We start from the raw sequence: 27262 nt of genomic DNA on the forward strand, positions 1-27262 counted from the left end.
TGAGTTTGAGAAGTATCCCGAACCGAAAGACTGGCCTGAGTCCCCATGAAGTGTTGATGGGAAGAGTGATGCGGCAGGCATGGGTACCCGGACACAAACTGCTCAGCATTTCTGATGATATGGTGCTAGAATACTGCAAGCAGCTGGGTGACCAAGTGCGTTCTCTCTCTCAGCAGATTGGAGAGACAGAAGACGAGTGGCCAAAGACTCCAGCACACAACTTACGACCAGGAGATTGGGTGGCGTTAAAGAAACACACCCGGAGCAGTTGCCTGAAACCCAGGTGGGGAAAGCCACGACAAGTGATCCTCGTCACTACCACTGCTGTAAAGTGTGCTGGTGTACCGAAGTGGATCCACGCTAGCCACACGAAGCGGGTAGCTGGAGAAGACGCGACTGTAGCTGAAGGCAGCTCAGCTGAGGAGGCTTCCGAAGAGGAGAGTCCAGAACTAGCTGACATCGAACTGCCGAGCACCAGTCGAGACGTTGAATGGTATCCCGCCGACGACCCGGTTCATGATCCAATACGAACCAGGAAGTATTCCTACTTAGACAGTGAGTGGGATAGTCCAGGTGAGCTAGAAATAGACGAAGCAGATCAGGTCCGCGAGAATCACATCACACCTGATCAGGAAGTAGGCCAAGTAGGGTCAGATCAAGGCATCGAGACTCCTCCTGGAACTCCGGAGTCTGGAAAGGGACAAATAGTGATTAGAGCTGACGTTCATGCAGAAGAAAACGAAGAGATCGAAGCGCATGAACAGGAACAGATAGAAATAGATCAATGTGCTCAGACATCTGAAATAAAATCAACTAAACAGAAAAAGAAAGTGCGGTTTGAATCTGAGCAGGGTCAGACTAGGGACCAGGCAGAAGAGATAGATGAAAGACCTGGAACTAGCCAGTCAGGTAGGGAAACAGAAGTGCCACAACAAAAAGTAAAAAGAGTGCACGAAGAAGGGCAAGTTTCCTCAACTACTGGGAGGAAAGGAGGCAGAAGTGCACCTCGATACGTGAAAAGACTGAGGCTCAGACTAAAGACAGCCGCAGACAGCGACAAAGACCGAAAAAGGGCTCAAAGTGAAAGAAGGACAGCCCAAGGAAAATCGCTGAGAAAGAGCGACAGAATAAAGAAACAGAGCAAACAGTATCGAAGCCCTGAGTGGACTTACTATGTGTTGGAAGAAATAGACGAACCACACCACAGTGGCAACAGTGAAGACGAGTCCATTGCTGATCGGAGCTCTGACGAAGACCCTCCTTGAGAGAGCCCAGAAGTGAACCTCTGGTACAAGGAAACGAAGAGGGGTAGCGAAAGCCACCTGTAAGCTAAAATGTCTGATCAGAGCGTCTCTGGGAGATCCAGATGTGGGTGTCTAAAAACTTGCTGTAAAGTATGCTTATGTAGCGTAGCTGTGCTAATAGTTATATGGATAGGACTAACAATCTTCTTACCGTTTATGATAAGTAAGAATCCTAACCTTTCCCCTACTGAACCTGAGGCAGTAGATGTAGGGGCTGACCCGACTGCAGAAACACCACGAAGCTTAGAAAGACGCGACAAACTAGTAGGCTTGACACACACACGACCTAACTTAGAAGCATCAGATGAGGATGGACTACATTTTCACAAAATGAGAAACAGGACACATCTAAATGTCTTTGCTAACTTGTTAGTGCATTACGTAGAAGCTATGGAAATAGAAGACTGCTATGTCTGCATGAAGCTACCTACCTCAGTAGCTGAAGGTGTGACATATCATCACCTACCGTTAACCTATGGAATTTCCTGTAGTATTTTAGCTAGCTTGTTCTATAGAAGCACCTTACAATATTATTATTCAAATGATGACGTAGTTTTTTCTGAACTTCCTGTTAGAAAACACTTGAACCGTGTACATACTACAAGTGACGTGACCCGTTATATGGGAGAATATTTTCTGACTATAGGTAATATAGATTTAAATGAAGCAAGAGAATCTAATCTGACCTGTTCTCTGCAAGAGCAGGAAAAGATGTTCATAAAGATGGCAGACAGAAGAAGAGAAAAGTTTCAAAAGAAAGCAAATGACGAGAAAGATAGAGTCCCTAGGTGGGCTGAACACATGGATAACACCTCGCAAGGCGAAGCTAATCCTGCCCTGTTGCTGGATTTTGAACGAAAAGGGAAACTTTGTATCCATAGGGAAAAGACAGAGTATTATAACAATGAATTCATCGGTTCCAGCGAGTGTGAACATAATTACAAGGTAATTGGAGGTTGGGGTTTCAAAAATGGGTCAGAACCTGTGTTTCCCGGAATATATTATATATGTGGGAACAAGGCGTATTTCAAATTGCCGGATCACTGGTATGGAAGCTGCTACTTTGGCATTGTTTTCCCGAAAATATACCATGTGAATAATGCAGCTGGAAGCGACGAAGAAACTAATGGCTTAGTGCGTAGTAAGCGCGAAAGTGTAGGTGAAGTTATAGGTGATATTTTCAGTGCACTGATACCTGGAATGGGGGTAGTTCTGAACACCCATAGAATCTGCAAATTGTCTACAGTAGTGGACCGGTTATCAACGGACACTGCTGCTGGATTCCTGCTGGTCAATACTGAAATGGTTGCGATCAGATCAATGGTTTTACAAAACCGTCTTGCCCTTGACACCCTATTAGCAAAAGAGGGCGGAGTCTGTAGAATGCTGAAAGCGCAACATTGTTGCACTTACATTCCAGATAAAAGTATCGAATTAAAACAATATGTGAAGAACATAACTAATTTGGAAAAGGAACTCAAACCATTGGAGGTTGACAGTGCCTGGACGAGACTGACTGGAGGTCTCTCCTCTATAGGTAATTGGTTTGCTAACCTAGGTAGAAACCTGTTGTGGAAAATAGTGATGCCAATAGTTGTGATAGGTGTAATTATATTGATTATTTTTATCTGCTGTAAATGTCAGAAGTGCAAAAGGAAATACACAGTAAATCAGAGAGGGGTGAAAAGAAATATTGATGAACTGGAATTAGAAGAGGTGAAGAATTCCATCTATAAAAAGGCGAAAAATCACCACTCTCATAGAGAAGCTGAAAGAAAACTGAACAATAAATTTATTGAAATTGACATGAGTGATGTGGATGAATGAGAAAAAGTTGGCATCTGTTTCCATTATGTAGTGATGATAGTAAATATCATCAAAGAGGGGATGGATGGAGCAAGGATTTGCACGTGAAGCGCCTTGCCCCGTTCAAGAACCTCGCCAAATGTATAACATTACTAAAATTCATTATTGTCGTTTATTACACGTTTTTCCAAAACACACGGGTGTCCCCGGATGCTTGCCTGTATGTCTTTTCCATATTAACGAAGCTTGCGCTAAGGAAAATGGCTGCTTCGCTGAAATTCAGTCTGCGCATGCGTCGGTCATACCCATGTGATGTGACGCACTCGCATTCTGGAGGGAGTTCTGTGCACATGCGCATTGTTGCTAAAATGGCCGCTTGACTCTCACCACGCTCTCTGCTATTGCTGCTGCTTCAGCCTATCTGTCTTTCCGCACTAAAACAGTAACGCTATAGTCATTATAAAATAAGGGATGTTTAGAATTTCATCATGGTATACAGTGTGATCATTCTGGATGTGATATTAATTTGTTTTCGCTTACTTTTCATGTACCGCGTCTTTGTGGGCTGGGGCATACATGAGCAACGCCATGCTGAGGCTCCTCTGAACCCCGTCAGGTGACTGGGGAAATTCCTAACTGCGCAGAAGCTGAAACCAGCCAGCTGGCTCCTGAAGCCCGATGCGCCTGGGAACCCGTCCCGAAGATGCAGTCTTGCACCTTGAACTATTATACACTGTTGCTATATGCTGTACACTTGTATTGTATTGTGTATTCCTATGCCTGGGAACGTGAACCCAAGGGGCGGGTGTGCAAAACTGAATATTGATGATGAGAAAGCCGAACTCTAGGAGGTGGTAATGACCGCACCACCTCTCCTGACCAATCATAATATGGGAAACTGTCACTTGCAACATTAGTGGGTGGTCTGAGGGACCCCAAATTGGTATAATTACCCTAGTTTAGCTTAGGAAAATTGTCCGACTTGTCCGAGTAGCAGACCTGTCACTGACCCTACGATCTCAATAGGTGTCCAATCTGAAAGTGCTGCGGAGCACTTTGTCCATATTTTCCACAAGCTCCTAAGGGGTGGAAATTCCTAAGTGCTGGCGAAGCACTTTGCTGGGAGATTCGACAATCCAATCGGGGTTTCTGGCGGATTACTTGCAGAAAGGGGTAACGCAGGCGTTGCTGTCTGAAGCTGTGGGTGTTGGTCGTTTCCCTCGGAGGCCCAGTCCTTTGACCCGAACCTGAGGGGTATCCTGTCCTGATCTGTCCGTGGGTTGTACCTGTTCGCACTCTGGTGTGCCTTTCTGAGGGTCCTTGTCCCCGTCTTCCCAACTGACCCGTGGCCAGGGTTGGTCTCAAATCTGAATTAGGTAAATATTGTATGTGGGTTTGCGTATTCTTTGTATCTTGTTTTCTCTCTCTCTTCTCTCTTTCGTATGATCTATTAAAGCACTATTACCTGTGATATTGTTCTATTGCCATTGCTGATTTAGTTTGTTCCCTCTCTCTCCCCCCTTCCTTTAGTAACTCATTGACGTTATCATAAATAATAGTATGTTCCCGTTTTTTTCCTTTCCTTTAGTTGATTGCAGTGAACTTAGAAAGGATAGTTTAAGGATTAAGTACATGTTTAGGTCCCAACCTCAAACCTCGTACCTTAGTTTAACGTTGCAGTGATTAGTTCTGTTCCAAATCCTACCTCTAGTTTTTCCCATATATCTTAATGGTCGGAATTTTCTTTGTGCAAAGTCACCTTTTGATGTTGATATTAATGTTTGACATAGTGTTCTGCATATCGCTTATTGTCTTGGCATCTTCCTTTTGAATTTTCATATAAAGTGTCAAAACTTCAATCAGGTGTCTGTGGTCATTTTACAGAAAGTGGATAACATATATGGACGTAAAGAAATGTTTTAAGGTCCTGTCTACTATTTTCCCTTTTAGCTCTAGGTCCATCGAAAGTTTGTGCCTGTGGTAAGTCAGGTGCATGGTAAGCAGAGGTAATTCTGAACCATTTAATTACTCATAGGAGCGTGCCAGGATCTCACCCGGTTCACGAGAATCACTGATTGAAACTAAATGCACGCCGGGGCCCAGTGCGTGTAAGAAATTGGTGACCCGGGTGAACTGCGCGCTCTATCACACGCCCATGGGGTGGACAAGGGCGCCTTTGAGCGTCTTCGGGACGCTTTCTTAGCGAAGGCGACCGCGCCCCCCGCGGAGCAGCCCGCTGCCCCGGTCCCGGTGGCGCCTTCGGAGGTTGCACCTTCTTCCCCTGACAGGGATTCCCAGATACCGATGATGACGACGAGTCGGAGCGTTCCTGGCGTCCTTCGGGCTCGGTTGCGGAGTTGCCTCGGGATAGCTCTGGCATGCTGGACCCGGATGAAATTATTCATCCGCGGTCAGCAGCATGGGCCCCGGACGGCAAAGTGGCCAAGTTCGTGGCGAGCAGGCTTCGCAAACCTCTGGAGAAGGAGGCCAGAGGTTGTCTACGGGGGGAATGCCCTAGGCCATCGTTGGAAGGCAAGGTAGCCATGACTCCAGACCTGGTGCCAAGATGGCGACATTTCTGACCAAATTCATGAAGGACTCTCGCAAGGGCATAGACCGTTCTTGGCGGTCCTGCCAAGATAAGTTGTTGGACGCTGTGGGTCCGATCACAAAGATCTTAGATATGGCGGAGGAAGCGAAGGTCACGGGTGCGGCCATTTCACCTGAGGTGCTGTCTAATTGGGCACAAAGGGTGATTTATTCCTGGGCAACACCAACTGCGCCCTTTCCACAGAGCGCCGTCGGTCCTTTCTAATTAAATTGGACCCGAAGCTTGGAGACCTAGCCTCTTCGGAGGCGGGTGCTGTGGCCCAAGGGGGTCTCTTTGGCGAGCCCTTCATTAAGGAATTGGGCAAATTCGTATCTACCTTTACCTCGCTGGACAAAGCCCAATCCAGCATGAAACGTGTTTTTCATCAGCGTTTTTCCTCCGGGGCTGGTCGCAGCAGGGGCCGTGCGACCGGCCGTACAGGGCAGAATGCCGGCAACAGAGGGCAAGGCTCCGGACGAGGGCAGTATAATACATCTGCCAACTATACGAACTTCTATCCCACCAGAGGACAGCGCTTTGGAGGTCGCGGCTTCAAGAAAGGAGCAGGAAACAACTCCAATCCCGGTGAGCGTAATTCCTGCAGACCAAGTTTGTGTTGGCGGCCGTTTAGCGGCCTTCTGGGGGGAGTGGGCACTTCTCACCACGGACGCGTGGGTGTTACAAACCGTCCGCGGTTTCCATATAGAATTCTACGGACCACCCTCTCAGGTGAGTGCCCCTCCTCCGATGGTGTTCTCAGAGGCCGATGCATTGTTGATAGACGAAGAGGTCGGGACTTGCTTCGCAAAGGGGCCGTTCGTCGTTCAACTCGACATCCCTCGGGGTTCATCAGCAACCTCTTTCTAGTGGACAAGCCAGGCGGCGGACGTCGCCCAGTCATCAATCTCAGGGAGTTCAATGGGTGGCTGGTGTATCGCCACTTCAAGATGGAGGGCATCCATCTGTTGCGCGACATTCTTCTTTCACAGGACTGGTTGGTGCGGTTGGATTTAAAGGACGCCTATCTGGTGGTTCCCATTCATCCCCCGCACCGTCGTTTCCTGCAGTTTGTCTGGAAGGGTCAGGTGTTCGAGTTCATGGCCCTTCCTTTCGGTCTATCTTCCGCTCCGTGGTGCTTCACGAAAGTACTGCACCCGGTGATAGAATTCTTGCGCGGTCAGGGCGTCAGGCTAATCGTCTACTTGGATGACATTTTGCTTTTGGACCAATGTCCTCAGAGGCTACACGAACACCTGCAGCTGGCGGTGTCGCTTCTACAAAAATTGGGGTTTGTTATCAACGAGATCAAGTCGGTTCTGGTTCCCTCGCAACGGATAGAGTTCCTGGGTTTCATCATAGACTCTGTCGAGTCCATCCTCAGTCTTCCAGCCCGCAAGTTGTCAAAGATCCGTCATGTGTTGCGACAGACTGTGGGGAGGTCCCACACCTCGTTGAGGCAGATTGCCAGAGTGGTGGGCCTCTTGTCCTCTTCCATACAGGCGATTTTCCCAGGGCCGCTGCATTACAGAGCCCTTCAACGCCTCAAAGCCTTTCATTTGCGCAGAGGTTTGTCTTACGATCAGATGGTTCCTCTCTCAGAGGAGGTCAATCAGTCAATCAATCAATCAATCAGTGACACTTATAGAGCGCGCTACATACCCGTAGGGTCTCAAGGCGCTGGGGGGGTGCCGCTACTGCTCGAACAGCCAGGTCTTCAGCTTCTTCCTGAAGGAGAGGTGGTCTTGGGTCAGGCGCAGGTCGGTCGGGAGGGAGTTCCAGGTCTTGGCGGCCAGGTAGGAGAAGGACCTTCCTCCTGTAGTCGCTCTTCGGATGCGGGGGACGGCGGCGAGGGCGTGGTTGGTTGATCGGAGGTGGCGTTTGGGAGCGTAGAAGTTGATCCGGCTGTTGAGGTAGCTCGGGCCTTGGTCGTGTAAGGCTTTGTGTGCGTGGGTGAGGAGGCGGAAGGTGATTCTTTTGTTGATGGGGAGCCAGTGAAGGTCTCTCAGATGTCCGGTGATGTGGCTGGTTCGTGGGATGTCGAGGATGAGTCTGGCTGAGGCGTTCTGGATCCGCTGGAGTCTCTTCTGGAGCTTGGCGGTGGTACCGGCGTAGAGGGCGTTGCCGTAGTCCAGTCGGCTGGTGACGAGGGCCTGGGTGACGGTCTTCCTGGTCTCGGTGGGGATCCACCGGAAGATCTTCCGTAGCATGCGTAGGATGTTGAAGCACGCCGAGGAGACGTTGTTGACTTGCCTGGTCATGGAGAGGGAGGAGTCCAGGATGAAGCCCAGGTTGCGTGCATGGTCTGTCGGTTTGGGTGCGGTGCCCAGGGCGGGGGGCCACCAGGAGTCGTCCCAGGCGGAGGGGGAAGAGCCCAGGATGAGGACCTCCGTCTTGTCAGAGTTCAGTTTCAGGCGGCTGGTCGTCATCCACTCGGCTACCTCTTTCATCCCTTCGTGCAGGTTGGCTCTGGCGGAGGCAGGGTCGTTGGTCAGGGAGAGGATCAGCTGGGTGTCGTCGGCGCAGGAGATTATGCTGAGGTTGTGTTTGCGTACGATGGCCACGAGGGGGCTCATGTAGACGTTGAAGAGGGTGGGGCTCAGAGATGATCCTTGAGGGACGCCGCAGATGACTTCAGAGGCTTCTGACTTGTACGGTGGTAGGCGGACTCTCTGTGTTCTTCCGTCGAGGAAGGAGATTATCCATTCCAGCGCCTTGTCCTGGATTCTGATGTTGCTGAGGCGCTGTACTAGGGTGCGGTGGCAGACCGTGTCGAATGCCGCGGAGAGGTCTAGGAGGATGAGGGCCGCTGTTTCTCCATTGTCCATCAGGGCTCGGATGTCATCGGTGGCGGCGATGAGGGCGGTCTCGGTGCTGTGATTGGCTCGGAAGCCGGACTGTGAGGGGTCGAGGGATCCGTTCGTCTCGAGGAAGGCGGCCATCTGCTTGTTGACGGTCTTCTCGATGACTTTGGCTGGAAACGGGAGGAGCGAGATGGGGCGGTAGTTCTTGAGTTCGGTGGGGTCCGCTGTTGGTTTCTTGAGTAGGGCGCTGAGTTCGGCGTGTTTCCAGCTCTCAGGGAAGGTGGCGGTGTCGAATGATGTGTTGATGATGTCTCGCAGGTGGGGTGCGATGACAGCGTCGGCCTTGTTGAAGACGTGGTGAGGGCAGGGGTCGGTCGGTGATCCGGAGTGAATGGAGTTCATCGTGCGGATGGTGTCTTCGGTGCTGATCGGGGTCCAGGCGTGGAGGGTGGTGGTGGGGGGTGATTGGTCGGTCATGGTGTGCGTTGGTTGGTTGTTGAAGCTGTTGTGTATGTCCGCGATCTTGTTGTGGAAGTATGAAGCGAGGGAGTTGCAGAGGTCTTGCGATGGGGTGATGTCGTTGTTTCCTGCGCTGGGGTTGGAAAGCTCTTTCACGATGTTGAAGAGTTCCTTGTAGTTGTGTGCGTTGTTGTCCAACCGTTCCTTGAATGCTGTTTTCTTGGCGGCGCGGATCAGCTGGTGGTGCTTCCGGGTGGCAAGCTTGAAGGAGGTCCTGTTGTCCGGTGTAGGTTCCCTTCTCCAGACTTTCTCGAGGGCTCGGCAGTTCTTCTTGGAGCTCTTGAGTTCGTCGGTGAACCACGGGGCTTTCTTGCTTCCGGGTCTGCTGGGCGGGGTCCTCAGCGGGGCGAGCTCGTCCGCGCAGATGCTGATCCACTTCGTGAGGTTGTCGACGGCCTGGCTGGGGTTCGCTGAGCTGGCAGGAGGGTGCTGGCTCAGGGAGGTGGCGAGCTGGTCTGCTGTGATCTTGTTCCAGCTTCTGCGGGCGGCCTGTTGCTGGAGGTGGTGGGTCGTCCCGGAGGTGTAGGTGGAGATGACGTGGTGGCTTTCTCACATGGAAGCCTGGAATGGTTGGGCGATATTTGGGTCGGTCCCGGATTTAGTGATCGAGTCCGATGCCAGCAGGGCCGGTTGGGGCGCTCGCTGCGGAGAATTTTCCACAGGCGGCGCCTGGTCGCCGGAGGAGCAGAAGTTGCACATCAACTGTCTGGAGCTCTTGGCGGGGTCCTTTGCTGTTCGTTGCTGGACCAAGGATACGATGCAGTCGTGTGTCCTTTTGAAGATGGACAACGTCTCAGCCGTACAGTATGTGAACCATCTGGGATGTTCTCGGTCCTGTGCGCTAGCGAACCTAGCGAAGGAGTTTTGGGCCTATTGCCTGGACAATCACGTGTCGGTACAGGCAGAGTACCTACCGGGCCAGTCCAATCAGGTAGCGGACTGGCATTCCAGATATCTACGAGATTTCAGTCAGTGGAAGCTGGATGTACCGGTTTTTCAATGGTTGAACGACCTCTGGGGTCCTTTTTCGATCGACCTTTTTCCCTCATGGTTGGATCATCAACTTCCGAGGTTCTTCAGTTGGAGGCCGGATCCGGTGGCGGAAGCCACGGACGCGTTTCTTCAAGACTGGAGTCGGGAGTCTCCTTATGCGTTCCCTCCCTTCTCCATGATAACGAGAACGGCGGCTCAGCTTCGCCGGCAGAAAGGGGAGCTGGTCCTAGTGACTCCATTTTGGAGGTCGCAAGTGTGGTTTCCGGTTCTACTGGAACTTTCTTGGGATTTTCCAATCCTACTCCCCCAGTTTCCTCACCTGCTTCTCAGTCCAGATCAAGAGCCTCATCACCTCCTCGCGCAGGGTTCTCTCCACCTCATGGTATGGAGGCTTTCAGGGGACGCTGGTCACTCCCAGGCCTTTCGCGACCGTCTGAGGGACTTTTGTCCAAGGCCTGGGCTCCCAGTACGTCGAAACGCTACAAGTCCGCTTGGGCTAAGTGGGTACGTTGGTGTCTTCGACATGACCTGGATCCCTTGGTCGCAGGAGTGGTTCCCGTCCTGAACTTCCTAACGGAATTGGTTACGGCGGGTTTGGCGTATCGCACAATCAATGCCATGCGTTCAGCGATTTCTGCTGCGCACCTGCCGGTGAACGGTTCCCCAGTGGGTCAACATCCTTTTGTGTGCAGGCTCTTGCGAGGTGTCCGGTTGTCCTTGCCGCCGGAACCTCGTTACTCCATCCTCTGGGACGTGAATGTGGTTTTGAATTTGTTTCTCTCCTGGCAGGACAATAGATACTTGTCTTTAAAGGTGCTTTCGGCCAAATTGGCCATGCTGTTATGCTTGGTGTCGTGTCGCAGAGTGTCAGATGTTCGAGCTCTGGATGTGTCCGCACGGGTGTTTTCGCCTGAGGGCGTCACCTTTACGGTTGGCCGCCGTACAAAGTCTGGCTCCAGAACCATTACATATCCTGCTTTTGTGGAGGTCCCAAAATTATGTGTTGTGAATTGTTTGAAAGCGTATGAAGACATAACTTTGGATCTTCGCCCTCTGGGTGAACGACAGTTGCTGATTGCCTTGCGAAAGCCACACCATGCAGTCTCTTCCCCCACAATTGCCAGGTGGGTGCGCTGGGTCATGCAGGAAGCAGGCTTCGATACTAAACGTTTTGGGGCACATTCTGCCAGAGGGGCCATGGCCTCTAAGGCGTTTGCAGTAGGTGCACGCTTGGAGGACTTGATGCGTGCAGCGGATTGGTCTTCAGAGTCCACTTTTAAGAAGTTTTACTTCAAGCCAGTGGTGGACATTGCCCGGTTGGTGGTGAGTAAGCTTTAAACTAGCATAATCTGAGCCTCCGGTCCTGCCATAGAATCGAAATTTGCCTAGCTAGTGTGACGGTAAGTTTCAATTCTATTAAGGACACGGAGGCGAGGATTATCCCACCCAGATCGTCAGCGTGTGACGTCCCACCCGTATGCCAGTAAGTACGTAGGTTTCCAGTTTGATGCTGTTAACTTCATGCCTGTTGTGGTCCATGTTATGTTGCTGACATGCATCTAGTTGTACAACTCTCACGCAGTTGTGTTTTTTCACTAGGTAATGATGGTGCCAAGCAGGACCAGTAAAGATGTAGCGTAATTCGCGAAGAAAGAAGAAGAACAGAGAGAGGGGACTGCTTATATAAGGATAATGGTCACTGTGAAAGGACTACCCTCGGATCCTTACAAGTTGGAGTGCTGGGACTTGAAGTTAAAGTCTGGGACATTTGCACTATGTTGATTTTATTTGATGGTTTTTTCTTCCTTTTATTGAAATCGTTGATGATGTTCCAATAAGAGCTTTTCTTGGCTGCTGTGCGTTTTGTATTTTAATAAATGGCGGAGAAAGAAAAGCATAATCCTCGCCTCCGTGTCCTTAATAGAATTGAAACTTACCGTCACACTAGCTAGGCAAATTTCGATTCCTCGTCGTCTCTGCTTAGGGGCCTCTCATGTTCCTATTCTGCTCGGGGCCCCACATATCCTATGACCGGCCCTGAGTGTGTGTACAGATGGATACGTTTCTTCATGGCTGGAAGCATCAGTTATAAACCAAACCTATTGGCTTTGAAAGGGCTTCACTGGTTTCACATTCTCAGGTTGAAGCCTCTTTCCAGTAAGCTGCTGATACCCCCAGCCACAACTCCCATGTCAGTGGCTGACTCTCCGATTACAGCTCAGAGACTGCTGATGGAGCAAGGATTTGCATGTACAGCGACTTGCTTGGACTCAACTCTCTCGTCATAACAAATAATATACTAACTAATATGTTTAGTGAATTAATATTTACATTTCATTACACTTTAGCATCCAAATGACGCTTGTCTATGTGATTTTACTAACTGTAATCCGCTTGCTAATAAAATGGCGGCTGCTACCTGGGTTTTCCTATTGCGCATGCGTGTGTCTCTCTCACGTGACATGACAAATTAATTTTCTGGAGGGAATCCTTCGCTTCTGCGCATTAGTAATAAAATGGCTGCTCTATGTTAACAGCGTGCATGAAGCTTGCATCGCTGCTTTTGCCAAGCTGTTCGTCTTGCCTAATCCTAGTGCATTAGTTAAATATGGAATAATGGACTTAGAGTAGAAACAAGTGGTATACAGTGAAGACATTTATTCTTTATCTTAAACGGTTTCTTTTTCTATTTCATAATAATAATCCACATTTATAAAGCGCGAACAATGACCCGTAAGGGTCTCTAGGTGCTGGGGGGCCGTCGGGAAGATTAAGCAAGCTATTGCCCAGTGTCACATGGTGCTGAGCTAATCTGCCACCGGTGCCAGGGATCGAACCGTGATCTCCAGATTCCAGCGTCAGTCACCCTGGCCGTGGCGCCACACCTCTCACCTACCCTTTTTTTCATGACTATGCTAACCCGGCCTGTCACGTATTTCCAAACCCCATCTTGGATGACTCTGCGCATGCTCGAAGCGACCTATTCAGAAGCAGATATCCTTGAATAGCAGCCAAGGCAAGCTTTGCTAGAAGATGTGTCTGGGAAGCTGAACTTCAACCCAGCGAAAGGAAGCAAAATGAACATTGTAACTCTTTACCAAGAACTGTATTCATGGGAATAAATCGTGATGGGCGTGAATGGTAGAATTTAATATTCATCCAATTGTTTCATTTTGCGTGGGGTGATGACACAATCCCATCCTCTTGTCCAATCCAAAATTGGGATTCTGACATTTGCAACATTTGGGCGGTGGTACCTTGACCTGAAAAATAGTATAATTAGATAGGCTTAGTTAGCTAGTTGTCCGACTTGTCGAATAGCTGACCTGTCACTGACCCAACGCACTCAATAGGCTCGAGAACAGAGGGGCTGCGAAGCACTCTGTCCGAAGATTCGATAACCCAATCGGGGTTAAGGGACCGGGTGCTGGCGGAGCACTTGGTCCGTGGATTTGTTGACCTATTTGGGGTTCAACTGTTAGCTGCAGAGAGGTTCAACGCTGGCGCTGTTCCTTTAGCTACGGGTGCCGGTTTTAGCCTGACGTGGTCCTGTCCAGATCCAAATTGGTCCGTACCTGTCCTGGTTTTCCTTTGTTACCTGCATTCTTTCTGGCACCTGCACTTTCCTGGGGTCCTATCCTTGTCCCAGCCCTTGGCCCGGGTTGATCTTCATTTATATTAGGTAAATATAACATTGTAAAGACTGTAATTATTATCCATGCTTCCCTTTTTCTTCCCTTTCCTATGTCATTTGAAATATAAAGTCAATTGAATTAATAGAACGTTCCCTGTTTTACCCGTCCTTTAGCTAAATCTGGGTTGAATTATAAAATCATTTTATTCTAGTATGTTCCCTTCTTTCCCTTCCTTACGTTATTGAAACTGCAAAGTCAACTTGATTTTAGTATGTTCCCTTTCTTCTGCGTCCTTCACTTAAATGACAAAGCTGCTAAAGTCTAATCTGCTTCTGTTACTATCAATTATCATTCTCATTATTCGAAATCTTCATTAAGAATTATGTATGGACTATGATTTACCAGAATTTTATTTAGATAAAAGGTTAAAACTTCTCGAGTCTGTGGGTATTTTTATGAAATTTTAGTAAATGTATTTGAGTGCCTTTCTTTTAAAACTAACTCTCTAGGTCCGGTTACAATAATTGGTAAGAAAATTGGTATAGGACCTAATAGTGAATACTTGGTAGAGTGGTTGATTTAGGGTAAACTTGCTCATGTAATGTATGTAGGGCCCAGGTGAGTATGGTAAATGAGTGGGTTTACCCTCCGCGCTCTATCACTGCAGACACCGACACCCTCACACAAAAGAACAGGTACTTGGATCCAGAGCTGATAAGAGGCCCCATGCCAAGCATGACACTTTCAGCCTGTTCTGACCTTTTAGCTAACAGTACTTTGCATTATGGGACTTGTAGTTTTGCTTTACCATTCAATCACAGCGGGCAAGGTATAGTTCAGTAAAAGGCCAAGATTGTAAAATGGTGTCACACGTTACATGGAGTCACTAATCAGAACTGACACAGACCTCATGATGGTGGCGCTCACAGCAAACATTCAGACACTCCCGGCGCACATGCAGACGCTCCTTGCTCTGCTGCACTCACTCCTACCTACGGATGCCTCTGTTTTCTCTATTAAGTTAGTTTTATTCCAAGCGCCAAGGTGTCCTCTTGGGTGGACGTTACATTTTCACAGATGGTTTCCATTCCTTTCCACTCACAGCCACACCCCGGCACCCCAAGATGCAGACCCCCCACTACAGGCTCAGATAGTACTTGGCTGTTGACACATCCCAAGTACAGGCTCGGACATTCCAGGGTCATCTGTCGACATCCAGTGGCATAGCACATTATGATGTCCCCCCCCCCCCCCCCTCCAGAATGTGAAGATGGGCCCCGAGTTTCCCCAGACCTGACGGGTATTCAGAGATATTGGACGGGCCCCCTATGAAAGTTTGGGAGGCTCCTAAAAGATGTATTTATATAGCGCGAACTCGACCCGAAGGTATTAGAGCGCTTTACATGAGCACCGTATTTACATGACACGTTCAGGTACGTGCAATTAAGTGATTTGCCCAAAATCACAGGATGTGGACGCGACCCCGATGCTCGAACCTTGGTTTCCACTACCGAAATCGGCAGTCTAGCCGATGGACCACATCCTCTCGCTGTGCCTTAGGGGCCTCGGCTATACTCCTGTAGGCACTCCCAGCACAACTTCGTAAGTTCCCAGGTAAACTGTTGACACTCCCAGCTGAGATACAAACAATCTGCCTGAATGTGTCATGTAAATACGGTTCTCATGTAAAGCGCTCCAATACCTTCGCGCTATATAAAATATGCAATAAATAAATAAATAAATAAATTGATATTCTCAGACACTCCTTTCTCTCCTAGGTTAAAGGCTGACAGCCCCCAGTCTGCCCGGCAGACTCTCTCAGGGCAGGTACAGCAGCCAGTGAAGGTGGGAGGGGTGTAAGGAAGGCGGGACATACACTCTCACTTCACAAACTGGGAGAAACATCTTCACCACTTCATCTCGGGAAGGGACGGAAGGAACATGGCTGCAGCGGCTCCTGTCCAGAGTCTGAAGGAGGAGGCCACCTGCTCCATCTGCCTGGAGTATTTCAGAGACCCCGTGTCCGTGGAGTGTGGACACACCTTCTGTCTGTCCTGTATCACTCGGTGTTGGGAGGGGCTGCGGCTGCAGACAGACTTCCCCTGTCCTCAGTGCAGAGAAATCTCTCAGAACAAATCCCTCCGGCCCAACAGGCACCTGGCGAACGTGGTGGAAATCTCCAAACAGTTTCAGGCACAGAGCGCGACCCAGGCACAGACCGCGACCCCCCATGAGGCGAATCTGTGCCGAGAACACGAAGAGAAACTGAAACTCTTCTGTGAAGACGACCAGGAGCCCATCTGTGTGGTCTGCGGCGTGTCACGTGACCACAAGCCCCACAGGGTGCTCCCCATTCGAGAGGCTGCCCAGGAGTACAAGGTAAGTTTGCGACAGAGCTGGGTCCGGGGTGGAACCAGAGTACAGGGTACGAGCGAGGTAGGTGTGGTATAGAGGTGGGTCAGAGGCTGGGACAGAGGCTGGGACAGGCTGCATGCTACTCTCCATTCGAGAGTCTGCCCAGGAGCACAAGGTTTGTATATATTATTTAGTTCCAGAGATGGGGTAGTCCAGCCTCATATTGTTATTGCGGGTGCCAACTGGCCTGACCAATGGTTTAATATCCCATCCGGTACAACCATTGAGAAAATACCGCGTTTTTTTACTCCGTATCAGTACACACTTTAACCAGTAAATTTAAGAAGAAATGACTTTTAAAATATGTTACCCAGCCTGTGTATTGATCACCGACTGACTATAAACGTTAACAAAGACAGAAAGGCCATGAACACGGACTATTTTCTATTAAGTTGTTTGTGCGGGCCTTTGCAGAATATTAAAATGTGAACTAATGGCCTGTGTTTTTCTCTGGGAAAGCTGCCAACCCTAACTGTGCCCCCAATGGAGAGGATACACAAGAGTACAAGGTGTGTGAGTGTGTGCTTCTAGTCTGGGTCAGAGGCCGGGCAGGAAACACAGTGCTCCTGACTCCAGAGGCTGCAGAGGAGCACACAGTGTGTATGCAATACGTCTAGGGAAGGTGTAGATCCGCCTCCCACAGTAAACCCCTTCAGTGGTAGTGGAACAGTTTCAAGAGTGGGAGTGCTTCCATCAATGTTACATCACTAAAGTCACAGGAATTGTGAAAAAGCCAAGCTTCACACATTGAACAAGTGTAGCAAATGAGCCCTGCCTTTTCAGAAAGGGTGTGGTGTGTAGACTGTGGTGCATTTAGTTTTTGTATAGCTCTTTTTATTATAGGCAGATAGCAGAACTGCAGCAGTTTAATTCTTACAGATGGACAACTGTGGCAATACATACATAAGCAATAATCGTCTACACACATCTCCAAATATACAGAATAACAATTGGTAGGACGTGGGCTCCGCCATCTCCACACAGAGTCACTACTCTTCCAGCTGAGTGGTTGCCTGGACGGGTGGACACAGCATCCCTCTGTCAGTATTCCAGTTTCCCCAGCTTTTGGACCACTTATGGGTGCACCCCCTGCTCTCATAGACAACCCGCTCTGCTTGTATACACCAATCCATATCCTCCTCACAATCCCCATGGGTTGGTCTAGAATATGAGCCTCACTTTCTTGCTATATTGTGTTTCGCGACCATGAGGCCAATTGTGACCCATAATCTTCCTCCTCTTGTAAGATCTGACGTTCCCTATATATTCAACAGGCCTAATCGGGAGGTGAGGTCAATATTTTCTGTCGGAACCGAATCCACCCCAGGTTTCAATTCTCCCCAATAATTTTGGATTATGGGACAGTCTCACAAAATATGGAAGAAGGTGCCCTCGCCTCCACAGCCCCTGATACACTGCAATAAGGTTCTTTTCCCATTTTTCCAAGAATGGTGCAGGCATAGTACGTTCTGTGTAGGGTTTCTGTTGGACCAATCGGAAACGGGAACGTATAGCAACTTCTTTTGGGGACACAGTCTCCTTCAACCATTCCTCATCATCTACGTGTCCAGGTCCCAGGTCATCCCCTCCCCCCCATCTCCCTCTGAGTTTCGGTAAATTCTCCGGGGAATTATTTAGATATTTTCTGTTATGTTCGGGAGATTGCCTTCTTTGGAATGTAATCATCGATTAGTCTGTCTTCTAATGGGGATGATTCAGGCAGGTCCTCTGTTTGGGGGATTGCTTGTTTCAGTGCATGATTTATTTGATGGTAACACAATATTTCTGTGAGTGCTACCTTGTGCTCCTGCTGTAATACAGTAAAATGTTATACACCTTTACTAGTCCACAGGTCGCCCACCCGCAAGAGACCTATAAGGCCCCATTTATCATACCCTGGTATTTCGCCATTAGGCCTAGGTGTATCGAGTCCCAAAGAGGAGTGGCCTGTGTAATTCTGTCACGTCACCCTAATGCAGTCAATTTCTTGTTCCAGATTTTGATTGTTATTGACGAGGGGGTATGAGGTGGAATATTGCGTCTTCCCCCATATACCGACCCTACTGTTGCCATATTATATCGGTCCATTCTGTAAGCTGGGTCCTATGGTGGCCAATGCACCCAATGATTGACTACTGCTAGTTGTGCGGCCCAGTAATAATATTGCAAGGCCGGAAGGGCAACCCCACTCCATTCCAGATCTTTGTAAGTTTATGTAAAGTTTTTCTGTAGCTTTCTCATGCCACAAAAGTGTTCTAACAGTTGCTTCTATAGCTTGAAAATATGTTGGGGGGGACTTGGTGTGGAGTGTTTTGCAGTATGTATGAGAATCAGGGTAGTGCCATCATTTTATGGGGAGCGATTAGGTTATTGTTGTATTCTCTGCACTTGTGTTTCTCTGTACCCCTTTAAGTCCTGCATTCCATTTCCCTGATGTCATCTTCTTATGTGTTCTGCCTTGTTCAGTTAGCTCCCTGCTTGATGATGGGAACACCAGCTATTCTCTGTGGTGCTTAATAAACACTTATTAAGCTGTACATCTGTCTACTAGCTTCATTTACAACACATGGCGACGAGGAGCAGGAGAAGCTGAACAACCACAGAGGGAGGAGAACTCCACTGGTGAAAAGAACCACGCAAATTTTGAGAAAAAAAGAAAATATTCTCACCCATTTCCAAAACTACGCAAATTCAGAAGAAAAGAAGAAGAATCGCTTATTTCAAAGTACAGTAATAGAAATATCCTTGCTACCGTGGAGAAAAAGAATATCACATCTTGAACGAAAGTCTACAAGATTCCCAAAACAACTGGTGAGTTTGAGAGAATATTTACCTATTTACATCTTGTATCTATTCGTGACTGGATGGTAAAAAAGTACACCTATTTGCGTTTGGATTGTAAAAAGACTCACTCTGCTAAAGGAACTGCATCTCTTACTTTGTTACACAAACTTTGGAGCAAAGACAAGTTTTTTTTTTATGTGCACATTTTAAAATTGAGGTGAGCGAGTGCACAGCTCCTGCAGAGAAAACGGACCAATTTGTGTTGTATTTATCACATTTGGCGAACATTTGGATTTGGCCCCTTGTGTGAACCGGCATCACCGGTACAAACGGAGAAACTCACTGCCTGCATTTTTTAAATAAGCCTCGAGCAGAAAGACGCACGAGTAAACTCCACGAGCAAGAGACTCACCGTTCTATTTCATGCCTTTGTTTCCTTTCAACGGAGCCATCTACGCCAGCGTCAGGAAAGAAACTCTCGGACAAGAAGGAAACAAACGTCATTGACGGAGATGACGTACTGGCAGTGACGTGACTGCGCAACGTAACGTACGTGGCGGCCATCTTAAAGCTTCTCTGGTATCCAAGCAACCGATACCGTTTCTGTAAAGCAAAACATCGCTAGCAATAAACATTGCACCGTGTGAGAACAGACGCTTCCAGTGGCATACCGAGTGACTAGAAACGACATCTAAAAACGGAAACAGGTGTCTGCAGCGGAATTAAAGGGTGAGAGAGAGTTATTTACAGATCGAATTTCGAGTGACTGAAAGGTATCAAAAAAAAAAACGGAAACAAGCGTATGGAGTAGAATTAAAAGGATGAAAGAGTTATTTACAATTATTTACAAATTGAATTTCGAGTGACTGAAAAGAAAACAAGTGCCTGCAGTAGAATTAAAGGGTGAGAGAGTTATTCACAATTCGTATTTGTTTGTCTATTTGACTCAAAGCAGCATACATTGAAAAGTTACTACTAACACGATTTCCTACACATTTCACACGTTTATTGAGGAAGAGTTGACATTTAAAGAATTTTAAAAAGGAAAACTTGAATGTCATTGCACCTCCATTGTTTCTACAAACTACTGGAGATCCACCCATCGAATGGGATGAATGGATAGACATTTTTGAGAACTATATTGAGGCACTTGATGGGAAAGATTTCAGTGCAATTAGAAAAAAAGCCCTTTTGTTAAGTGTTTTAGGCAAAGAAGGACAACATTCTTTTAAATATCTTCCTGTAGCAGTAAATCAAGATGGTAGAGCAATAAGCAATGTATATACAGAAGCCAAAGCTCGGATGAAGAAACAATACGCGAAAGAAGTAAATATTGTCATGGCAAGGCACAAATTTTACACCCAACCTCAAAGGAATGAGGAATCAGTAGACCAATTTGTGGCCAGGTTACGCGAGCTGTCAATTAAATGTAATTTTGGAGAGATAAGAGACGAAATGATAAGAGACCAGCTGATAGTACAATGCCGGAACAAAAAGATGCAGGAAAAACTGTGGGCAGCAAAAAATCCTACTCTACAAATGGCCATTGATATTGCAAAAGTGGTTGAGGAATCCAATGCATGCATGAAAGAGATGGACAGGAAAGATAACTCAAAGGAAAATGTTCAAGGGAATGGAGTTTCTTGTGTTGATCAGGATGAGGTTGCTGTTGTGAATAAGAAAAGTGTGGACCAGGGTGGAAGTGGTCAGAGGAGATTTAACTATGCGTTCTCAGGCAATGACAGGAATAAATTTCAAGGAAGAATGTGCAGTAGATGTGGGAGTACTTTTCACAGTTCAGACTTTAGGAGATGCTTTGCAATCGATAAAATGTGTAGGAAGTGTGGAAGGAAAGGACATTTCGCAAAGATGTGTAGGGGTGCAAATGTAGATAAAGTAGCTGTTGTCGGCAACAGGGAAGAAGCAAGAGATATCGTTAGTATAGAAGGTGCCAACAAAATATTGTGTCTAGGTGGGGATGGTGTGAATGAAGGTGAGCCTGGAAGAAGATTCAGACCAAAAGCCCTATTTCTTATTGATAAAATTGAGGTTCAGCTGATGGTTGATCCTGGATCCTTATGGACTATTATTCCCATGGACATGTATTTAGCGAATTGGAAGGATGTGCAGCTATCTGCTAGTGACATTAGTGCCTGTGGTTATCAGGGTGAAAGTATAGATGTGATTGGGTTTATGGTATGCGTAATATCATTTAAAGATCGCTCGGCTGAAGGTAAATTGTATGTAGCCAAATCTGGTCCTGCGATTTTAGGATGGGGACAACAGTATGACCTAGGAATAATAATAAATCCCAGGGCAGCCCAACAAGTGATGGTGGTAGATAGCATAACCACAGATTCGATAGTTGAAGGGATGAATGGCCTGTTTGACGAGCATATAGGAGAGTTGAAGGGTTATGTGCACAAAATTGTTCTGCGGGATGATGCCACACCTATGCAACACAGGGTGAGAAAGGTTCCATTCATTGCACGAGAGGAGGTGAAGAAGATGCTAAAAGAGATGCTAGATCAGGGTGTGATAGAGCAGATCGAAACGTCACCCTGGATTTCTCCCGTAGTTATTACAACCAAATCTGATGGAAAATTTCGTTTTTGTGTGGACCTTCGCACCCTGAACCAGAACATTGTAGTAGACAACTTCCCCTTACCGAACATCAATGAGTTGGTCCTATCACTAAAAGGTGGAAAGTATTTTTCTAAGTTGGACCTTCGCAGCGCCTATCATCAAATAAAACTACACCAAGACTCAAAAGCACTGACGGCGTTCATAACAACTGAAGGGATATATCAATTTACACGAATGCCTTTTGGACTCACCTCCGCAGCCGGGGTATTCCAAAGGATGATGGGTGCTGTACTCAAGGGTGTGAACAACGTAGTGTATTTTCAGGATGACGTTCTGATATTTGGTGCAACTGTTGAAGAACACAATGTGATTTTGAAGACCGTCTTGGAGAGAATGGAACAGGCAGGATTGACTCTCAAGAAAGAGAAGTGTAAATTTGCAGTGGAGGAGGTTGAATATCTTGGATATACCTTGTCTGTCGACGGGGTAAAACCCAAGAGAGACTTATTGGACTCCATTAGAAATGCACCACCCCCATGCGATAAAGATCAGTTGAGGTCTTTCCTCGGCCTCCTTGAGTACTACGCTAAGTTTGTAAGGGATTTGGCAGAGAAAACTGAAAGAATCAAGGTGCTGTTGAGGAATGGATGCAAGTTTGTGTGGGGCGTGGAACAAGACGAGTGTTTTAAAAGAATCAAGGTTGAAATTTGCGAGGCAGGCATATTGACACCGTTTGACACCAACCGCAAGTCAGTTTTGACAGTGGATGCAAGTGCTGTGGGTCTGGGGGCGGTTCTGGCTCAAGTACATGAATCTGGCCTTAAGACGGTAGCGTTTGCCTCGAGGACACTCACTACAGCCGAAAGGAATTACTCTATAATCTAGCGTGAAGCTCTAGCCGCAGCATGGGGTTGCGAGTATTATAGGATGTACCTGTGGGGGTTCAAGTTCACTTTATTGACAGATCACAAACCCTTGGTTAAAATACTTTCGCCTGGTGGTGCTGGCAAGGGTTCCGCAAGGTTAGCTAGACTCGCTGCTAGGATCCAAGAGTACTTGTACACTGTGGAGTATATCCCCGGTTGGAGGAATTGCCAGGCGGATGGACTCTCTAGACTTCCGCTACCTTGGGAGAAGGTGGACAAGTTAGGAGTGGAGTCTCTCAACTCGGAGGGTTCTGTGGCTGCTGTGGACGAAGTTGTAGATATGTGTGCTGGGGCAATTAGTAGGAGTTTATGGAATACATCCATGGCTAAAGATGTGGTGTTGTGTGAGGTCAAAGACATGATTGCGAAGGGTCCAAGGAGAGAGAGTTGCGTATCTCCTGCACTTCGTCCTTATTTAAAAGTTCTGGAACAATTGTCTATCTTGGATAAAGAGGGGTTCATGATTTTAATGGATGACAAATTCATTCCTCCTCATGAAGTGCGTTTTGCTTTATTTAAATTAGCCCATGAGGGTCACCTAGGGCAGTCCCTTACCAAGAGGAGAATCAGAGAAAATTTTTGGTGGCCCGGAATGGACTCCGAAATTTCTCAGTGGGTGGAGAGATGTTCTGATTGCTTGGAAAGCGAGAAGAGACTTAAAGTGGGTAGCCATACTAGCTGTGGCTCAATAGCAGATCCTGGGTGTCCATGGCACACTATATGTCTTGATTTTATTGGCCCTTTCCACCAGTTGAGTCAGGATTTGAGGTTCGGGCTAGTAGTGGTTGATGTCTCTTCCAAGTGGTTGGTAGTCAAATTCATGAAGGAGATCACTACGATCAACACTATTGCTGTGCTGAGTGAGATCTTTAGAGAGGAAGGTTTTCCTATAAGGATCATTACTGACAATGGGACGCAGCTCACCTCCCTGGAGATGGCTAATTTCTTGGGAAGGTGCGGCATTGCACACTCCAGGACCTCACTTTACAACCCCCAGGGGAATGGCATAGTTGAGAGGGCCAACCGCATGGTTAAGGGTGCCATTCAAATGGCGATTTCCTCTAGGATGGATGTGAGGAGTTTGGTCAATGACCTGGTGTGGGCCTACAGGACTACTGAAAATAGTGTGACCGGTTTGGTTCCGTTTTCTGTCATGAGGGGACGTTCAGCGGGCACTAAGCTGGTTGCTGCATGGATGAAAGAGTATCTGAACGCTGACCTTCCTGCTGGTCCTGGTGAGCCTGACACTGCCTCTGAATCAGATGGTGCATGTAAATTTGCTGTGAATGATTGGGTGAAAGTCAAACCGGGTCGAGTGGGTGCTGGATTGACGAAGTTCAGGGGACCATTTAAGGTCAAGTCTGTCCATAAAAGATTTGTCACCCTATTTAACGGTGAGAGTTGGAACCTGAGGCGCGTGGCTCTGTATAAAAAAGCCGAGCGAGAACCGATGAGAACCAATGAGTCTAGTGCCAGCAGTACCAATGGGTCTTGTGCTAGTAGAACTCAGAGAGTGAGGAGACCCCCAGGTCATTTACGCAATTTTGTTTGTAAGTAAGGTCTCTCTCTGTAACGAAGAGCATGTACTTAGTATGTTTTAATTAGTCTTACCCTCCTTTGTTTTTTTTTTGTTTGCTTCTCCTTATGAAGGGAAGAGGATATGTTGTATTCTCTGCACTTGTGTTTCTCTGTACCCCTTTAAGTCCTGCATTCCATTTCCCTGATGTCATCTTCTTATGTGTTCTGCCTTGTTCAGTTAGCTCCCTGCTTGATGATGGGAACACCAGCTATTCTCTGTGGTGCTTAATAAACACTTATTAAGCTGTACATCTGTCTACTAGCTTCATTTACAACAGTTATCAGTACCAATATCATATTCAAAATAGTCTTACAAAGAATATGCCCCTGACACCATGAATTATACACTAATTTGTTGATAGCAGAAGTCCTGTTTATTGACTCTACTTGTCTCTTATTTTTTCTTTATTCTTTATATACAATTTTTTGGTTAGATATGATTACAGTCCATGCACATAAATCTGTCTACATTCCATGTCTTAGTAATTTACACATGAATATATACAACATACACTATTTACAATTGGCAACGTGAGTGGAAATCTATAGAAATAATTCAATATTAAAATTACCAACAAAAACGTATGAGACGTGACCCGGCTGGCGGAAGAAAGATAATATACCCGTTTTCAGGACGAAGATCACTCCGGATTAAAAACAAAAGTCGGAAGACAGCGATACAAAGATACCTAAACCCAAATAGACACAAGAAGCACGAAACACAAAAGCAAGAGGACTACAAAGAAGTTCCCTTGCTCCCCCCCCCCAACCTGAATGGGAGCCACACTCTTGTAAAGACAATACAAGAATTCGCAATACTTTCACCCCAGATGACAAGCGAAACAGAAACCTGTCCTACGCTTAACTGACTCTGCCCTGAGGAAGACCTCATATAATTCAAGGGGTCCACTATCACAGAGGTCGAAACGCTTTGGCATCATAATTTAGAGTACTAGACTAAATCTAGAAGGATGTTGTTGCAATGAACAGGTGAAGACAGATTACCCGCTCCCACATTTATCCCTACAAGGAAGAGACTCTTAACTCTAATGAGACCCAATTTAGACCTTGCCAATCAAGAAATTAGGAAGTATTGGCATTCAAGCAGGACTTTAACCAAATGAAGTGGTACTGGGTGAATACCCGGAGAAATACGTCTTTATAAAAGAGCAGCTTGTTTCAACAATGTGAGGGGTAGGGTTCTCCAGATTGTGGTCATAAAAGATTGTCGGTCCTTAGTAATGTATAGGCCCAGGTACTGAAATCCCTCCATCACCGACTTGGCCACGCAGGACCTTGGAACCTGGGCAGTATCACCACTAAGGACGAATATTACTGATTTGTCCCAATTGGTAGTATAGGAGTATGTTTGGAATAGGGCCAAAATATGGGAGATCCTATGTTGCGAGACATAAGGGTTGGCCATATATAAAAGGATATAGTCTGCATAAAGGGAGATTCGGTCCTCCCTGGTTTCCAACCACTTGAGCCCTCTAATTAGAGGGTCGCCCCACCAAGGACTGCAAGGCCAAAGCGAATATAAGTGGGGAAAGGGGGCAGCCTTGCCTTGTGCCTCTTTATAAGGTGAATACTGCTGATCTACCTCCTTTTACCAAAACCTGTGCTATAGGATCTGTATAGAGGAGCCGAATCCAAGCGGATAATTTCGGACTGAAACCTTGTTTCTATAATACGGCAAATAACATGGGCCATTCCAGCACATCAAGCACCATTTTGACGTCCAGTGAAACTACCAGGGCGTTCTCCAGGTTAGTATGTGTCGTCCCCAGTATTACATTAAGGCGTCTCAGTTTTAATTCAGTATTTCTACCTGGCATGAAGCCTGACCGAACAGGATGTGTTAATGAGCTCAAGGTCAGGGTTGACCTATTTGCCAGCAATTTTGTTAAGATTTTTACTTCGGAATTTAGCAGGAAGATTGGCCTGTAAGATGAACAGCGGTCCAGTGATTTCCCGGCATTTGGATCACAATGATACTAGCTAATCTTTGATCATCTGGTAATATCCAGGCTTTCATGCAACATTTTGACCAAATGGGGGGCAACTTAGATGCTATCAACTTATATAATTCAATTGGGAGGCCTTTGGGGCCTGAGTTCAAGGATTTGATGGCCTTCGTCACTTCGTCCTCAGTAAGGTCTGACTGAAGGAAGGCCTTATTGAGGGTGGACAATAGTTCGCCAGGATGTCTGTGGTGTGCATAATTCCGCATAGTATGCAGCAAAGGCGTTCGATATGCCCTGCCTGTTCCGCGTAGGAGCTCAATTTTTCGTGGTAATTTCCAGTATCCACCTAGACGCTGCTTTCTATTTGTCTAACCAGGCTAGTAGCTTTCTTGCTTTATCTCCCACGTCATATAGACGATGGAGGTTTGCTCCATATCTAAGTTTTGCTGCCTCCTCAAGTGTCTTTGTATTCATTCTTTTTGATTCTTAATTTATATCTGACTTCTGCAAATCTGTAGCTATCAAGTCGGATTCAAGGCAGTGGAGTTCCCTCTCAAGGTCCTCCAACCGCGCCATCTTTTCTTTTTTGTGACCTGCCATTGAGGCAATACCCTGACCACTTAGCACTGTCTTGAAGTCCTCCCGAGGACCTGGGTCAAATCCACAGAACCCTTGTTCTTTTGTAAATCCGTGCGAATGTGCAGTATCTTCAGGAAACAATCGGGACAATGCGGCCCATCGGGTCAAGCCTCACACTAATAGACCGCAGAAATAAGGGAGTGATCCGAGAGACCCCGAGGGAGGAGACCCACATCCCCAAACCATTGAGAGAATTGTCCCAGTCCAAATATATAGTCTATGCCCAAGAGACACAGTGTGCCCCAGGGTGGAAAGGAAATTAGTTAGCGCTTAGGTTGTTTGTTCCCTAAATATCCACAAGGCTGAGTGCCTCTCAATAGTCTGCTAATAATTCCCCCAAGGGATCACGGCCCGTGACGGCCATCTATCGCGTTCCATATTAATTGCTGCATTACAGTCGCCTCCAATGATCAATTGCCCTGTGGCAGCTTAACAATGAGTGAGCCCAAATCTGTCAGTGCAGTTGCATGTAGTCTCTTGGGGATGTATAGTGAAATTATGTTAAATAGACGCCCTCCCAGTATTCAGAGATCGCCATGAAGCGTCCCTGTGGGTCATGAGAGTTGCACTGAACAATAAAATCGAATGTGTTCCGGAGAAGGATACCCACTCCCCTTGACCCTCTAGCATAGCCTGAGTGTGCGACTAGTTTGTATCCCCATTTACTCAATGCACTATATGATGTGGAGACACGACGAATCTTGGAAAACCTATACCAC

General features: G+C 47.2%; 1 protein-coding gene across 1 annotated transcript in view; it reads left to right on the forward strand.

Moving 5' to 3' along the window:
- The first annotated feature begins 15589 nt into the window (after window positions 1-15589).
- The window catches only part of LOC147717647 (E3 ubiquitin-protein ligase TRIM17-like), a 34871-nt gene continuing 23198 nt past the window's right edge, over window positions 15590-27262 (forward strand). The window contains exon 1 of the mRNA XM_086919870.1: window positions 15590-16027. Within this exon, the coding sequence (XP_086775996.1) occupies window positions 15590-16027 (438 nt within the window). The remainder of the gene's footprint in view (window positions 16028-27262) is intronic.

The sequence above is a fragment of the Lissotriton vulgaris genome, chromosome 5, assembly GCF_964263255.1.
Source record: "Lissotriton vulgaris chromosome 5, aLisVul1.2, whole genome shotgun sequence".
NCBI classification, from domain to species: domain Eukaryota; kingdom Metazoa; phylum Chordata; class Amphibia; order Caudata; family Salamandridae; genus Lissotriton; species Lissotriton vulgaris.